We start from the raw sequence: 18041 nt of genomic DNA, 5'->3' as shown, positions 1-18041 counted from the left end.
TTATAATACATGCTCTTCAGGGAGTCAAGAACTCATTGAGAGAGACTTTTTTAGGTTACATAAAGAATGACTAAATACCTGCTATACTTGTTTGAAAACATTCACTGAGGCAGGCCATCCAACACACTTACTATATGCACTGAGAAGAACTTGGACCTCACATGCATCCTAGCTAGACCAATCTTTTACTAAGTTTCCAGGGATGACTTCGAGTTCACTCTCTGCCTGATATGAACTATTGTTCTTAAAGTAAAAATCTGATCTTCACAACCTCTGGTTCTCCTGAACTCATTCTTTTCAAAGTTTCTTTCTCATATGGTTAAACAAGGTCCCTGTTGATTTTTGTCAGGGAACCATGGTGCATGTTCATGCACACACAAAAAAGTTAACTTCTGGAACACATACCAACTCAATGTCGCTAGAGCTCAAGATTGGTATTATTACCATAAAAAGCATCAATGGAAAAGAAAGACCTAGCAGATGAACTGGATAAGCATCAGGTGGACATAATAGGTGTGATTGAAACAAAGAAGACAAAAACAGGTGAGAACTTTTTTTTTAAGCAACAGATACAAAATGTTATATTTAGGAAATAACACTAAAGGAAAAGGAGTAGCTATAGTATTTAACACTGCATATGAGGATGATCTTAAATGGCAGGCAATATCGGGTAGAGTGATGTGGGCAAATATCAAAATGATGGACTGTACAATAAGACTTATTTATGTCTATGGTCACACAGAAGGTTATACTGAGGAAAAAAAACAATGGAAATTTTTGAGGCATTAGAGAAGGCAGCTGACACAATGAAAAAGGAAAAGTTGATTATTGGTGGAGATCTACAAAGCAGAGCAGGAAATGACTACCAGACATATAAGAATGTTTTGAGAAATTTTGGAGAAAAGAGCAAAGCTTATAATAACAATAGTAAGTACCTGCTAGATTTTTGTCTCAGGACATAGATTTGCTATTACTAACACCAAATTCCAACATAAAAATATGCACAAATTCACATGTAGAGAAGATGCAGGAAATAAAAGTCTTATTGACTATAGAAATACAATTTTATTAATACAGACCAGTTTACAATAAAAACATTTAGTAAAACCTACCAGTTTCGCCAGCAAACTGTCTGGCTTTTTCAAGGCGTTATGGAGATATGAAAGGTAGTAAATGCAAATTAAAAGGAACATAAAAAACGTTGTAAACCAAACTAGTAGCTATGGTTACACGTTTCGCGTGACAGAGATGACTTATTGTTCTTATTCATTATCACGCATGCGTGTTTGTTGTAGACTTGTAATGTGATTACTGGCTAGCTGTAGTTCAGATTGATTGAGAGAGAGAGAGAGAGAGAGGATCAAGTTTTTCCACGAACTGTTTAGAATTGCACCTTATTCCTGTTGAGGTTTCTGCCGGTTATTAATACTATTGTGGCTTCCTTAAATACACGATGCCTGTAGTCGTCATCGAGATATGGCATGGAGCTGTTTTGCCAATCTATCGTGTGGTTAGACGTGCAGAAATGATGTGCTAAGCCGGAAGAGATGCTTCTATTGTGGTTTACATCACCAACATGTTCTTTTTGTCTAATTTCTAAACTTCGTGAAGTTTGTCCGATGTAGGCAAGACCACAGGAGCAGGGAATGTAATATACTCCAGGATATTTGTAGAATGGAACTTTATCTTTTGGATCCTAAAACTTGTCTGATGTTGGTGGTTGGTTTGAAGACCACTCTGATGTTGTGGGCTCTTAGTATTCTTGCTATTTGATAAGAAATTGACTTGATGAAAGGTATCACTACTGTAGAAATGTGCTGACAGTGGGATTCTTCTTGTCTGGGGTTGTCATTGTATAGATATTTTTTGGTGATGTTTTGAGGATATCCATTTTGTGATAATGTGTTGGCTATTAGTGAGAGTTTATTCTGTGTATCCTCCTCTTCTGATATAAACTTTTTGGCTCTATGTTTCAACATGTGGATAATACTCAGTTTGTGTGTCTTGTGATGGTTTGAAGTATAATGAAGATATCTTCCAGTATCTGTGGGTTTTCTGTAAATGGATAATTTGACACTGTTAGGTTGTTTTTTTTATCAAGATATCTAAAAAATGCAGTTGGTTGTTGTTTTCTACTTCCAGAGTGAAATTTGTCTTGCTATGTATTGAGTTGATTTTATCCACAAACGATTTTAGGTTGTCTAAGCTGTCTTGCCATATGATGAATATATCATCCACATATCTCCACCATGTAGATGGTCTCGGAGAGATTGCAGAGAGAATTTCTTTTTCAAGTTTTTCCATGAAAAGGTCTACACAAGATGGTGATAGTGGGCTTCCCATTGCTAGGCCTTCTAATTGTTGGTATATGGTGTTGTTAACCTTGAAGAAATTAGATTGAAGTCAGTGTCTAAACATCTGTGTGATGTCTAGAGGAAAGAGGTCTTGGATGATGTTTATTACCTCTTCTACTGGAACATTGGTGAAAAGGGATACAACATCTAGACTGGCTAGCATGTCTGTTGGTGCAGTCTTAATGGTTTGGAGTTTATTTACAAAATGTTGATTACTCTTTATATAGGATTCTGTTGATCTTATTTTATTATTTAATAAGTTTGCAAGATGCTTTGCCAAAAGGTAGGTTGGTGATGATCTTCCATCAACTATTGGACGGAGAGGTATATCCTGTTTATGTATTTTAGGTGTCCCATTTTAGGTGTCCCATAGTCTTGGAGTGATAGGATGTGAGGATTTTAGTGTTCTCTTCACTTCTTCTGGCCAATTGTTACAATTTCTGATTAGTTGGTTTGTTTCATTATGATTTTTTTATTGTGGGGTCTCTGTCTAGGATTTTATAAGTTGAGGTGTCTGATAGTAATACGTTTAACTTATCATAATAATCTTTAGAGTTGAGGATGACTGTAGAATTTCCTTTATCAGCTTTTGTAATAATGATATCTTTATTTTTCTTCAAGTTGAGAATTGCCTTTCTATCATAAGGAGACGTGTTGAGAACAGGTTGTTTGACTTTGGCTAGGATTATTGTACTTTTGAATCTAATAGTGTCAGCCACATTTTTTGGTAGTGGATATAGGCCTTTTTCAATTCCACACATAAAATCCATTTTAGGAATGTGTTTGAGCGTAATCGCGAAATTAAAACCTTTTTTGAGAATACCAGATTCATTTTTGTGAGGCTATGATTTTAAGAAAAAGGCCTATATCCACTACCAAAAAACGGGGCCGACACTATTAGATTCAAAAGTACAATAATCCTAGCCAAAGTCAAACAACCTGTTCTCAACACGTCTCCTTATGATACTTTTCATCAAGTCAATTTCTTATCAAATAGCAAGAATACTAAGAGCCCACAACATCAGAGTGGTCTTCAAACCAACCACCAACATCAGACAAGTTTTAGGATCCAAAAGATAAAGTTCCGTTCTACAAATATCCTGGAGTATATTACATTCCCTGCTCCTGTGGTCTTGCCTACATCGGACAAACTTCACGAAGTTTAGAAATTAGACAAAAAGAACATGTTGGTGATGTAAACCACAATAGAAGCATCTCTTCCGGCTTAGCACATCATTTCTGCACGTCTAACCACACGATAGATTGGCAAAACAGCTCCATGCCATATCCCGATGACGACTACAGGCATCGTGTATTTAAGGAAGCCACAATTGTATTAATAACCGGCAGAAACCTCAACAGAAATAAGGTGCAATTCTAAACAGTTCGTGGAAAAACTTGATCCTCTCTCTCTCTCAATCAATCTGAACTACAGCTAGCCAGTAATCACATTACAAGTCTACAACAAACACGCATGCGTGATAATGAATAAGAACAATAAGTCATCTCTGTCACGCGAAACGTGTAACCATAGCTACTAGTTTGGTTTACAACGTTTTTTATGTTCCTTTTAATTTGCATTTACTAGCTTTCATATCTCCGTAATGCCTTGAAAAAGCCAGACAGTTTGCTGGTGAAACTGGTAGGTTTTAATAAATGTTTTTATTGTAAACTGGTCTGTATTAATAAAATTGTATTTCTATTATAAAACGACCAAAAATGTATAATTTAAATAGTCTTATTGACTATATTTTTGTTGGCAGCTGGTTTTCTACTGGTTCAGGACACTAGAGTATACACAGATTTGAAATTGAAAGTGATCGCCATTTAGTGTTGAGCAGAATAAAATTGAATTTCATATTGAAAAGATAGGTGTATAAGAAAGTTGAGCAACTATTTGGGTTGTATTTGGGTCTGCAAGTGAACTGTCAACCCAAACATCCATTATTCAAGAAAAAATGAAAGAGATTGAAAACAAGAACCAAATCTTGGATATTCAATAGAAAACTCTGAAAAAAATGTTAATTCAGCTAGAAAGGCATGTGATGAGGTAATATGCTAGGATTGAAAAATCAGAACTCCATGGTGGACTCAGGAAATTAAAAAGGTAGTCAAGAAAAAGAAGAAAGCACATTGAAAGTTCTTGGCAAGTAAGTCAGCTTGTGCTAAACAAAAGTTATGGGAAGATTTTGGTAAGAACATAGAAAATAAATATCAGGAAGGTGGCAAAAATATTCTAGGCTATTGAAAAAGCTTACAAATGGAGGGAAGAGTGCTGTAAAAGGAATTAGAGATGATAAAGGGGACATGAAAACTGAAGATAAAGATATTCTAGATGGCTGGAGTAATTACTTTGAAAGATTGCTAAATGAAACAAGCAGTGTCAGCAGGGTAGTAGAAAACATTCAACCAAAATACAATCATGAATACTTATCCATACTTGAAGTAGAAAAAGCCATCAAAAGGCTAAAATGTGGAAAGGCAATGGGAGTAGATGATATTCAACCAGAAATGCTGAAATATGGAGGTATAAAAATTTTACAAAATTATACAGTGCAGCTATAATTCAGGCCTTCTGAATTATGGCTGCACTGCATAATTCAGAAGGCCTGGTTAAATTGTGAAATTCTGGATGATTGGGATAGAACTCTCCTAGTACTCATCTATAAAAAGGGAGATAAAACTGTATGATTAACATGCAGAATGTGATTTTGTGGGAGCTGGGGAGGTGATCCTTAAAAAAGCTGAATATCTGTCTGAGTTTTTGAGGATATAACAGTAACTTCTGCATGAATAGCTTATATATCTTGAATTATGTTGCATATTAATAATCTGTATTATTTGGTTTTTCAGGATTAGAATTGAAAAAAAAAATACTGCTTTCTTTTATGGTATCTCTAGATGTTTAATTTGGAATCAGTTTTAGACAGATTACAATTGGAGTAAATAGTAATTGCTTTGTTCTTGAGGACATTACTAACATGGAGTTTGTTGGAAGAGTAGTATGAACCTTGATGCATGTCCCATTCAGTATGTATGGAATTTTAAATAGCTGTGGGAGAATAGGGAGTCCTGTGGAAGATGAGTATCTGGCATATTAAGAAAGGGAAGAAGACAGAGGAACGTGAACAGAATATGCTTGCATTGGTAGTTTAGATGACTAAGGAAAGTATTAATGATTTGGCAATCATGGAACTAAATTATGCAATTGAGAATGACCTCGATACACACAAGTTAAATATTGAGGACTAATTAAATTTGTTTACTCATAGAACAGTTGTATCCTAAATATGTACTATGAATGATATACACACTTTTTATCTTAAGCAATGTTTTTTGTTCATCTTCAGTTCATCATGCATTAAGAGGTAGTTATCTGACTCTTTTCTTCCATTTGGTGAGTTGGAAGTATAGCAATCGTTTTACTCAGAAGTTGAGTTTAATTTTATGATTATTATGCTTCCTTTTATCATTCTTACTTTTTTTTTTTTTTTTTTAAATTGCTCAGCTCCACACACACACAAGAGGTCCCAAGATTGACACAACAGTACTGTATGAGTGGGTAAGTAGTTAGAGGGGGGGGGGGGGAAAACAATTTGTTGATGCATTTCTTGAAAAGCTGATAGTTATAATCATCGGGCAAAACAATAGGGGAAAGACTATACTAAAGAACACAGATATATAGAATGAAGGAAAGAAGACGAAAATTTGATTTGATAAGTTTGGAGTTTTACTGTATATGATTATATACATGTTGCTGTTGTGGTTCATACATGATTAAAGGTAAGTGGAAGAATGAAGGTGACCAGCGCACTGTAGTAGTGTCCATGGAAATACTTATAGAACAGACATAATGCAACAACAGAGCATCTGTGGGAAAGTGATGCAAGTGGCGATGCATGTCTGTAAGCAGAGGTGATGTTAGAATTGTCTCAGATTATGAGTCAATCTGAATTTTTTTTTACATGAAATTTTTTTGAATATTTTTTGTTGTTTTTTTGATACAATTTTGGCATGTTTTTTAAATACATTTTTTGGTATTCTTTGAGGGGGGGGGGCTGGTGGTTTTGAGATTTTTTTTAACTACATTGACTAAAATTTTTTATGTTGTCTTTCGTAGCAGTGAGTGGAGCATTAGTAAGTTTATAGAGCAGGGGCTTGCAGCAGATATGAAAGACTTGTGTCACTACTCCCACACATGGAGTGCTGAGGCTTCAAGCAAAACTTTCTAATCGATTTATGTAAGAATTTCTTACATAGTGAGAGAATAGCATTCGTTGCCTGCATTTTTTTTTGGTGGTTTTTGAGTTTTTTTTAGCCACATCAACTGTACTTTTTTATGTTGTCTTTCATGGTAGTGAGTGAAGCATTAGTAAGTTTATAGAGCCCCTGCTCTATAAACTTACTAAGGTGATAAATATTTAAAGGTGATAAATAAATTTAAAAATATATTTATCACTTTTAAATCTCTCAAAAGAGTAAGCCAAACTGTTTAGCCTTTTCTTTTGGAAATTGGCAGGCAACCAGTCTCTTCCTCCATCATCAATAGTTGAGTTCATTCTATTGATAATGAGTGATGAGAGTACAGTAGATACCTTCCACCATCTCATGACTCTAAGCCTAACTGGTATTATTGTATGGAATAGTACGAGATCTATGGTCACTTTTTCTGACTTGCAGGGTTAAAGATGGAGTTTCTTGGAGAAACAAACTCTACTTTTCTGCCCAAAGATTAACTAACGTGAGAACCACCTGGAAAAAAAAAAAGTCTACAAAAAAACTTATCTATTGGTGACTAAAATTAAACCTATAATATTTAATATTCTTTTTAGTGCTGATCTCATGGAAGATATCAGGGGTGAAGGATATCTTTGCTGGTGTAAATGTGAAAACTTATGTTATTATATCTTGTGTGTTAATATTTTTGCACTTTGAGACTTGCTTTGCTTTCTGAGAGATGCATTTGAATAACAAAATTTTGATTTCTTAATGTGTTACATTTTATATAGTATTTACACCAGCATTAACGTATTCCTTAAAATAGCATGCTTAACTTATACACTTAAAATCATTATCAAGAAATCAGTTTGCTGCTTGTCAAGAATATCTGGAAAGGTCTTTTCCATCTGTCTTCTGATAAAATTCTAATTTCTGAAATGTAATTGAAAACTTTGTAATGAAATGCTGAAAGTTTGAGGTGGAGGTGGGTATGGCTCTCATTTCTCAGATGCTGGCATTCTAATTATGGTACTTTGGTTTCTTAATACTTCACATTATATTTTTATCAGAATTAGACTTTTGCCAGTTTAAATTAGGGTACCAAAGAAAGTGAAAGCAGCAAAGAAATATGTACACTTCAACTAAAAAAAATCATTTTTCAAATCAGATTTAGTGTTTAATAGTTTCCTTGAGATCTGTGATGAACTGCCACTGATATTTGCTGATATAAAAATATGACATCATTTTAAAACCTTAAGAAATTATTAAAAAAAAAAACAAGTGTTTAATGTCAAAAACTGGATTAATTTTGACTACTCTATTATGTGTTTGAAACCTGTAGATTATCAGTTCCTAAAATTTCTCAGTTTGAAAATCGCCTTTATGAATAAATTTATGAATCTTGCAAACCTCATATTCCATTTATGTATATTAAAGGACTGTAGGTAAAATGCTTTTAAGTGATAAATTTATTATTAAAAATCTATTTTAACCTTAATAACAATAATTATGTTCAATAAAATGTTCACAAAATATCACAGAAAATTCAAAACAAAATTTCTGCAACCAAAATCTGCATTATGTTCATTAAAAAGTGTTAGTACAGTTAGTTTGTTTTTTTCTTCATTGTAGACAGTATCATTTCAAATTTCTTTAAAGAAGACACTTGCGCAAAACAATACTTTGATGCTGTGGTGCAGCAGCTGGTTTACTATTTTTTTCTAATTAATGTGATGGGTGTGCTTGATTTGCTTTATCAAATTCTCAATCTCTGGAACAATCAGTACCTAGAAATTCTAATTTTAATCATTATGTTTTATTTTCTTAGGAAAAACTCAGCTATAATAATCTGGTGATTTGTTTGATGAATCACTGCTGCATGTTTGGTAGTTTCTTCTTTTGTTATTGAAAAAATTCTAGTTTTTAAGATGTGTAATTATTAAACAAATATTAATAGTACCTTTTCTTCCAGAATATTTAATGAACATACAAGTTATCAGCAATGTATGAAAAGAAATATTTCAAAACAGTACTATAAATGTGCACACAGACATATAGTAGCTAGTTAACAATTTTTTTTCTCTTCAAACTGATATGTTGATGCTGAAAAATATTTAGCATGCAGAAATTTTCTCAATACCCCCCCCCCAATGGTTTATCTACTTCTAGAGAGTTTGCAAACCCAGTTTGAGAACTGCTGCTATAGAAGGTACTTCTGAGACATTCTGCATTAATGAACTTTCATCACATATCTTCTGTGATGTTACAAATTGTGATGAATATTCCCCACAGTGATTATTATGGGGGTATATTGTACCATTATGATGAGGATAATACTGTCTTTGGTATTAAATTTTTCAAGTTTTAATGGTTCAATAAATAATTAATATTTGGACTAAGAAATATTTCTGCAGATTACTAATCTTAAACATTTTATTATGTGCTTAGGTTTTGTGAGATTTCTAGAAGGATATTATTTGATATTGATTACAAAGAGACGACAAGTAGCAGTGATTGGTTATCACACCATATATAAAATTGAAGATTCTAGTATGATCTACATTCCAAGTGAAGGAGACAAGTATTCGCATCCTGATGAAGCAAGGTGAAACATAAATTTTAGAACTAATTAGGAATTCATTTTATACCCCTTTAGAAAAAATTTCTTTAGCTTTCACTTACTCTTAAAAGTTATGAGTTTTGTATGAACTTTTTTTTTTTTTGTGAATCCCTCCCAGAAAAGGTTGTTGATCTGTAGTACATTAGTATTACAGATCAACAAATGTACTACAGATCAGTAATACTAATGTACTACAGATCAGTAATACTAATGTACTACAGATCAACAACTGTAGTACATTAGTATTACTGATCTGTAGTACATTAGTATTGTAAAGGGAAGGGCTGAGATAATTCGGAATAATCTAGAAGCCATGCTCTATAATACATTAGGCAACTTTTTCTACAGATGGAATTCAGGCCTCCAATAAGCAAAGTGATGGTCTCACATGGCCATGAAATACATCTTCCACTGAAAGACATTCACAGGCATCTATGCACATGGTGAAATTAAAACCTGCACTTTGCTGATTGGAGATTAGATATACTATCTGCTCAACCAACCATGCTGATGATGGAGTTTTTGAATGAAAAAATTCCACCAACTTCCATTGAGTTTTTGGAATATCATGATAAGCCATTTTATATGAATACATCAAATGTAAATATAATGCATTTGCAGTTGTTAGTTTATATAATGATAATTTATATAATGAATATAGATAAGAGAAATTTGTTAAAACGCTAAACTAGCAGTATACAACGTGTGGACAGACTTATGTGTTCGTCGAACATGTTGTTTATTATTTTAATGGTATAATAGAACACAGAAACTAAGTAAATAATTAATTTATTAACTTGATGCTGATATTTCGCTGGTATTATAACCAGCATCTTCAGAGCACAAAAACACTGTTTGTCACATGATAATTCCGGATGTACATAAACGATATGTCCGGAATTATCATTATGGGAAGTTGGGCCTAGCAGACCATGCTCTGGATACCCCTGCACACAGGATCAACTGGAAAAACACAAAAGTACTACATAGAAACCCATATAAATCAGAGAGATTGTTCTTAGAGGCGACAGAAGCCCTAAAACACACTCCAAATCTCAACAAATATGGCTGTATTAACTTGCCGAAGATCTGGGAGACAGTCATATTAAGAAAAAACTAGCACTTTTCTAGGACTCTAGTAATATATGATAGCCTTTTTTTTTTTTTTTTTTTTTTTTTTCCCAGATAGAGGGTGCCAAAATCAGGACTCTAGTCTTTGTGTTGCTGCTACAATTTTGTTTAAGTACACCATGTTGTTTTAGTCTCGCGTATTGTGACAAACAGTGTTTTTGTGCTCTGAAGATGCTGGTTATAATACCAGCGAAATATCAGCATCAAGTTAATAAATTAATTATTTACTTAGTTTCTGTGTTCTATTATACCGTTAAAATAATAAACAACATAGCAGTATACAAGAGTGTTCAAACCAATTTTAATATATGGATCTGAGAGATGAGTCAGAAATAAAACTGTTGATGAAAGACCAGAGACAACAGATATGAGAGAGATGAGAAAAATTAGGGAGGGTAAAATGGTAATGCAATGGCAGAGACATTCAGGCATATGTGTGCAGAACTTATCTCAAGTCATAGTAGTCATTTAAACTGATTGGAAGAGGAAAGCTTTGTAAATCAGGTATTTGCTTCCCAGAAGAAGAAGATCAAGATCTTGGTAGTTTCATGCAGTTAAAAATGGTTTAGAAGAAGGCATTTTTAATTATCTGAATTATGCAGATCAGACTAATTTGGGGATGAGATTGTTGATAAGAAGTTAGTAATGATGTAAACTTTCATGTAGTACTATTATACTATCTACACCCCTTGCAAGTATGTATCAAAATTCAGTGATGATAAGCAATGACAGAAAATTTTCAGAAATATCATCCTGAGTACATTTCAGTATTGTAGGTAGAAAAAAAAATATTAGTCATATACATTCAAATATGGTCGATAAAAGTTTTATACTGGTTACCTGCATAATTCAGATAGCCTGATTAAAAGAATGAAGTATAAATTATTGGAAAAGAGCTCTTGTTATACTCTGGAAAAAAAAAAAGGAATAGAATCAACATGAATTATAGAAGAATTTTTCTGTTGCATGAAGTTTCAGGTAACATTTTGAGAAAAGGTTAAGAAAAAAAAAGAATTGTTAAATAGAACCTTGGGCAAAAACTAGTTCAGTTCAAAATAGATAGTTGAGAATCATAAGAAATATATTACAAATTTACATTGGATTACTTAATGCTTAATAAGAATTAAACAACAAAAGAAAAAAAATCATGATAACCTCAGAACTGAATTTTAATGAATTTTTGTACAATTCAGTGATGTGATGTGAGATGTGAAAGAAACACCAAAAATTGGTAAATAAATGTTTAATTCAGTTACAAATGGTACATGAAGACAATGGTCAAATACAAGAGGTCAGAATGAGATTGTCAAAGTGCCTCAGTAAGGAATGTAGTCATCCTCACAGCAATACATCACTCACAATCATGTTTCATACTATTTATAATTGTGTCCAGGGACTCAGTTGGTAATAAGAACCATTGCTCCTGCAAAGCTCACCTAAGTCCCTTAAGGTTTTGAGGATGGGTCAAGGGCAGCAACATGTCTACCTAGAGCATCCCAGACTTGGCTGGCCAGTGCATACACATGATAGTCTCTTCTTGATGATATTGGCCTGTGAGCTTTGCTCAATGATTATGAGCATTATTGTCTTGTAGGATAAATGCCTCCTATATCACACCTGTGTACAGACACATATCTGCATAGGGGTCCAGGACCTCATCTCTGTAAGTTCATTCATGGTTCCACTAGGAAGCACATATAGGCTGATTCATCTGCCCAACAAGATTCCTCCCCAAACCATCACACTACTTCCATCATAAGTGTCCCTTTCATGGTTATTAGTTATTATAATGCATCTCAAGTTCTCTCTGGATCAGAGTAAACCTGATATTGTGTCTAGAGCAAATTGGAACTTGTATGTAAACAATACCAACCCTCCCCCCCCATTAATTGTGGGTCCATTTAAAACGGAGCCTGGCTGATTTCAAACTTTCTTTCCTGTGACACATAGACTACTGACTGCCAAGCATATGGACCACCTTCGTCAAGCCCTCTGTGCACAGTGGAAGCAGATACCGATGCTCCTGTAGCTTATGCAAGGGCAGAGATCATAGCTGATTTAAGATAGCACTCCTGTTTTGGCAAGCAGATAATTGGAGATATTGGTCACCTACTACAGTTGTAGCCTTGTGGTTCTTTCACTGTATCTTCAGGATGCTCTTTGTGACTGTTGGAATTAGTTTCACAGTCTGTGAATCACAGAACAACTCATATGCAACCATCTGGCTACGTTTGCCTGACTCTGGCTGGTTATCAGTCTTAAAATGCTCACCACCTAAATGCAGCCATGTCCAAGAATTTTGTTATCAAAATTTTTTACTGTCATGAAAACCATTCCAAAACTCCCACTTTTATGCCATGGCATAAAACTAGTGTGTCAATAACAGATAAATCTATTTGTAATTGTAAGTTTGTTATCTGATCATAGTGGTTTTAGTTTTTGGAGTATTATTGTTGTTGCTTTTGTAATTTTGCCTAGGTGTTTGAACTGATTAACTTCTATAAATTTACCCTTGAGTAGAATTTTAAGTTTTTGCTATAGCATTTCCTTCTTGGTCAGAAGCACAGATATTTGTCATTGGTTTTTGATTTTGGGGCACTTAATGTTAGGCTGTATTTTTTGAGAATATGATATAACTTTGTGGTGATTTCCTAAAGACTTGATTTGCTTTCTGCTAGGAGAACAGTATCATTATTAAACTTTATGTGGTTGATTCTTCATCCTCCTACTGTCACTCCGTTATTACAATTCTCTAGTGTTTCTTTACAATATTTTAGAGGAAGCAGTTAAATAACATTAGTGATAACTTTAACCCCCCCCTCCCTTTATGCTTCATTAGAAAAAGAGTACTATAGTTTCCTCTTGATTTCAGCCATCATTTCAGAAGGTTAGTACAGGGATTTGACCATATCATTCATGTTATTTGGCTATCTATTCCATAATGTTGTAGAATTTTCCAAGGGACAATATGCCAATTAGAGTCAAAGCCTTTCTGTAGATCAATAAAATTATAAAACATTACTTTATTGTATTCTATGTAGTAATTATCCTTCTTTCCACATTTCTCCAGTAATGTGGAAAGAAGGATAATAACTTCTCTATTCCTGCTTGTTAGTATCTTTTTTAACAACCAAGCAATCCTTTGCAATATTTTGCTCACTTTTACGATACACCCTTACCCCTAAATTCCCCCCCACACACACACACACATTCTCCTGCAGTGCATTTCCATCTGTGCAACATAAAACTTGTAGTTCTTTCATCTCAAAATGCATAACTTTATACTTGAACAAATTGAACTGGCATTATCCCTTACCCAAAATACTAGCTATAGAGATCATCTTGTATAATCTACCACAGTTTAGCAGCATCAGCAAGTAACTGGATATTCCCTCTCAAATCATTCCTAGTATCAGTGTAAATTAAAGATGTCAAGAAATTATATTCTTGGTTTCATCCTTGATCCAAGTGTAAGCAAACAAAGTTTGCTCATGAAGTGATGTCACAACTTAGGCTACTTGTAAAAGGTGCTAGACCTTATTAATAAAAATCTCTGGAAAAAATCAATTATATAATTTTTGTTATATAAAATCTTATATAATCCTGAATTATATTATATTATATTATTAAATTAAATATATTATTAAATTATATTATATTATATTATATTATATTAAAACCTCAATTATATAAAACCCTAATGTGAATACATCTGTGGGATTGGATGGTATATCAGCTCGGGTCTTACGTGAAGTGGCTAAAGACTTGTCAGTGCCCTTGACCATTTTGTTTAATTTGAGTCTCAGGTCTGGGTTAGTTCCAAGGGGGTGGAAAGAGGGGAAAATAGTTTCACTGCATAAAGGAGGTTCCAAGACTGCTGTTGCAAATTGCCGACCGATCAGTATATCAAGAGTCATTGTCAAAGTTTTGGAGAAAGTAGTCAAGACAAAAAAAAACAGGAATGGATAGATGAAAATGGGATAGGATACTGTATGGGGGACAGCATGGTTTGTTTTGTGAAGAGTAGATCATGCCTCAGTAACTTGCTCACATTTTATAACACAGTGACAGCTGAACTGGATGAGGGTAATTGGTTTACAGTGATACTGCTGGACCTTGGACCTTGCTAAGGCCTTTGACAGGATACCACATGGAATTCTAATCAGTAAACTGCAGCATATAGGGATTGATATAGGGTTGGTGAGATGGATAGGAGGGTGGCTGATGGAGAGATATCAAAGAGTAGTTTATTCAGGAGTAGAGTCCAAAAGACAGCCTGTGACTAGTGGTGTGCCACAGGGTTCTGTTCTTGGACCACTACTATTTAATTTGTTCATTAACAATATAGGAGAGGATCTGATTTATTTCCGATTTGCCCTAAGGAGAACCGCACAGTGTTTTAATTAGTTTATGAGTGGTAACAAGGATAGTTGCAGTACCCTGCAGTCGATGTCTGGATTTCTGAAGCGCGATTGATAGTGTTTTAATTATAACTGTGGATAAGTCTTGTAGATGTGTTCTTATGTGAAATAAAAATAATTTAAAAGTTTGCTCACAACGTATTTGATGTACTAGGAACTATTTCTGGTAAGGACTATCTTAGTGTATTATTCCAATGCTTGAAGAATTGAGTGTTAATTACGTTATGCTTAACCTAACCTCAACTGTGGAAACTCTTCGTGATTGAGAGTTGAAGTTAAGAATTGTTAGAGAGATATTTTCAACTATTAGTGCCTGCGATATTTTGAACTTATAGCATGACTGAGAAGTGTGTGAAAACTGATTAGATAGGAAGTTCTATTATATTTATATATGTGTAGGAACTTTGTAACTCAGAAGCTGAGAAAGTGTATGTGAAGGCTTGGAAGGTTGAACTAATGTGATTGACTTGGCTTAATGTTTGACTTGTTTTTATTGTTTAAATTAGAAGTAGAATTTATGTATGTGTTATATAGCTTATATTAAATATTTGTTTTTGTTAATCAAAAGTTGTATTTTGCCTGAATCTCTTTTACTGCACCATTCATAAAATATTCGAACCAAAGCGGGTAAATTAAGTAAGTCAAATATACTCGGCCAGTATATATATTAAGAAGAAATAGTTGAGGGTTGATTTTTCTTCAATTCTTGAACTAATTCAGATATAGAGTGGCGCAGTCTTTAAATATAAATTTTCTCTATATTTGAATTAGAAACCAACTAGCAACTATTTTTAGATTAAGAACATTGTAGTAAATAACATGTCGGATCCAAGGTACAGATTAAGACGAAGTAGGATCCAACAAATTTGTCATGATGTTCTTTTCTTCAAGTTCGAATTCGCCATCTTGTTATAAGTCACTTTCATATAAAAAAAAACAACTAATTGTAAATTGATCACCAATCCAAGGGTAGAGAAATTTCTATTATACTGCGCCACTCTATCCTTAGATTAGTCTATATAAAATAGCAGTATCAATTCATAGTTAGTTAGCAGTCCCCTTATTCATTTTGGCCGAAGTATTTGTTTTCCACTTGGGATTCCCGCAAGATTCGAATTTTTGTGAACGGTGCAATAAAAAGGAATTCAGGCAAACACAATAATTAGATTAACAAAATAAAACATTTAATATAAGCTATATAACACATACATAAATTCTACTTCTAATTTCAAACAATAGAATGAAGTTAAACATTAAAGTCAATCACATTAGTTCAATTTTCCAAACCTTCACATAACTTTCTCAGTTTCTGAGTCACAAAGTTCCTACACTTAATTAAACATAATAGAACTTTTTATCTAACCAGTTTCCACACATAATTTTCACGCAATTCTCAGCCATGCCATACACTTAAAGAACATCGCAGGCACTAATAGCTGTAAATATCTCTCAAACAATTCTTATCTTCGATTCTCAGTTTCGAAGAATTTCCACAGTTAAAGTTAGGTTAAGCGTAGCGTAATTAACACTTAATTCTTTATGCATTGAAATAATTCAATATGATTGTCCTTACCAGAAATAGTTCCTAGTACATCTATTACGTTGTGAGTATACTTTCAAAATATTTTAATTCACTTAAGAACACATCTATAAGACTTATCCACAGTTATAACTAAAACACTATTAATTGCGCTTCACAACTCTAGACATCAACTGTAGGTTACTTTAATTATCCTTGTTATCACTCATTAACCAATTAAACACTGTGCAGTTCTCCTTAGGGCAATTTAGAATTAAGTCGCAATTCTAGATTAGCTGGGTTTATTCAGAATTCTTCATTGAACGTCTAGCTTTTTATATTATCCGATCACGGCGTTAATTTCGTTTTTTTTTATTATTGCAGACTTCACTTTCAGCAGACTATAAGATTCACTTCGTCTTTGCTTGCTTATAGATATTATCCCTTTTAACTTCTGCCCTTGAGAACCTTTCATTTACTTCCACTTCTCTAGTTTATACCCTTGCTTCCCTCACTTCCAAAATTCCGTCTCAACTCCCTTCTCTACTTGTTACCTTCCATATATTTCTTATTATCCTTCTCGAAGCTCACGCTCTGTTCCACTCACGCTCGTTTACTTCATGCGTTTCCACGACAACAAATAAACGTAAACATTTTCGTTAATGTTACATAAGGCTATACCACTACATTGAGTTAATAAAAACACAATAAATAGAATATTAGAGCTACTTAATCAACTCTTTCATTTCGCATACAGATAACTATAATAAAATTCACGTTACAATATATATATATAAGTTACAATGAATTATACACATATAATTGTTTAATTAATTAATAGCTGATTGAATTCAGAATAAATACTTAAATAATAATTCTTAAATAAGGAGTAATAAATAACTTTTATACAAATCATGATTAATATATAATAAGCAATGTTAGATGTGAATGAAAAAAAACAAAATACACAACATAGTTTCATTCACAGTTTAACATAGGCTCACCTTTTCTTTGAAAAAAAAATTTTTGTTTTAAAAAAAATTTTTTTTTTTTTTTTTACATTAGGCTCCTTCATGGAGGAATTAGGTTACATATTTCTTTTTCGATTTCTCAAGTAGTACCTAGTTTGAATAAAACTTGGTTCCTTATTATGACTTGTGCATTTATTCTCATTCTTTTTCTCATTAAATTTCTTGTTACCTCCATTATCAAATTCCATGCATCTTCTATGTCTGTAGTATGGGATTGTCTCTTCCGAATTAATCTGATGTTCTCCATTACCAGAATCAAGTTTTAGTTGTTTCACAATATGGTGTTTTGCTCCATTAAATAGATTGGTCACTTTCGCAAAATTGACTTCAACTGTTAGATTATTATTATTGACAATTTCCGATTCAGGCTTGGTCACAATCTTTTGTTGTTTATCAGTGACAAGTGGTGTGTCAGTTTGATAGTGCACATCAGAGTTATCATCACTATTCTTCTTAGATAATTGATTTACAGATGACTCTCCTTTAGTAGATGGTCCCAATTCATATAGTAATCTAGACTGCTTTGTCTGATGCCTAGTCTTATCATAATCAAGAATTTCATTTCTTTTGGTATATCTCCTCTTATTCATCAGGGATATTTCCTTCTTAGAAAAATCACAAGAGAATTGATATTTTGCTAAGAAGTTTGTTCCTAAGATAATGTGGGAGCTCAAATTGGAAGTAGAGGGAACAATAAGTAAGTCTTGCCACACATACACTCCAAATTCTGGTAGGTATATCCTTGCT

The 18041-nt window shown here is 33.4% G+C and overlaps 1 protein-coding gene across 1 annotated transcript in view; it reads left to right on the top strand.

Moving 5' to 3' along the window:
- The window catches only part of FIG4 (polyphosphoinositide phosphatase FIG4), a 362814-nt gene that overhangs the window by 57308 nt on the left and 287465 nt on the right, over positions 1–18041 (top strand). The window contains exon 5 of the mRNA XM_090408874.1: positions 9021–9177. Within this exon, the coding sequence (XP_090265000.1) occupies positions 9021–9177 (157 nt within the window). The remainder of the gene's footprint in view (positions 1–9020; positions 9178–18041) is intronic.

The sequence above is a fragment of the Typopeltis vanoorti genome, chromosome 19, assembly GCF_054136105.1.
Source record: "Typopeltis vanoorti isolate ZY-2024b chromosome 19, IOZ_Tvanoo_1.0, whole genome shotgun sequence".
Taxonomy (NCBI): domain Eukaryota; kingdom Metazoa; phylum Arthropoda; class Arachnida; order Uropygi; family Thelyphonidae; genus Typopeltis; species Typopeltis vanoorti.
The sequence above is the reverse complement of the archived record's forward strand: the minus strand, read 5'-3'. Positions and strand labels throughout refer to the sequence as shown.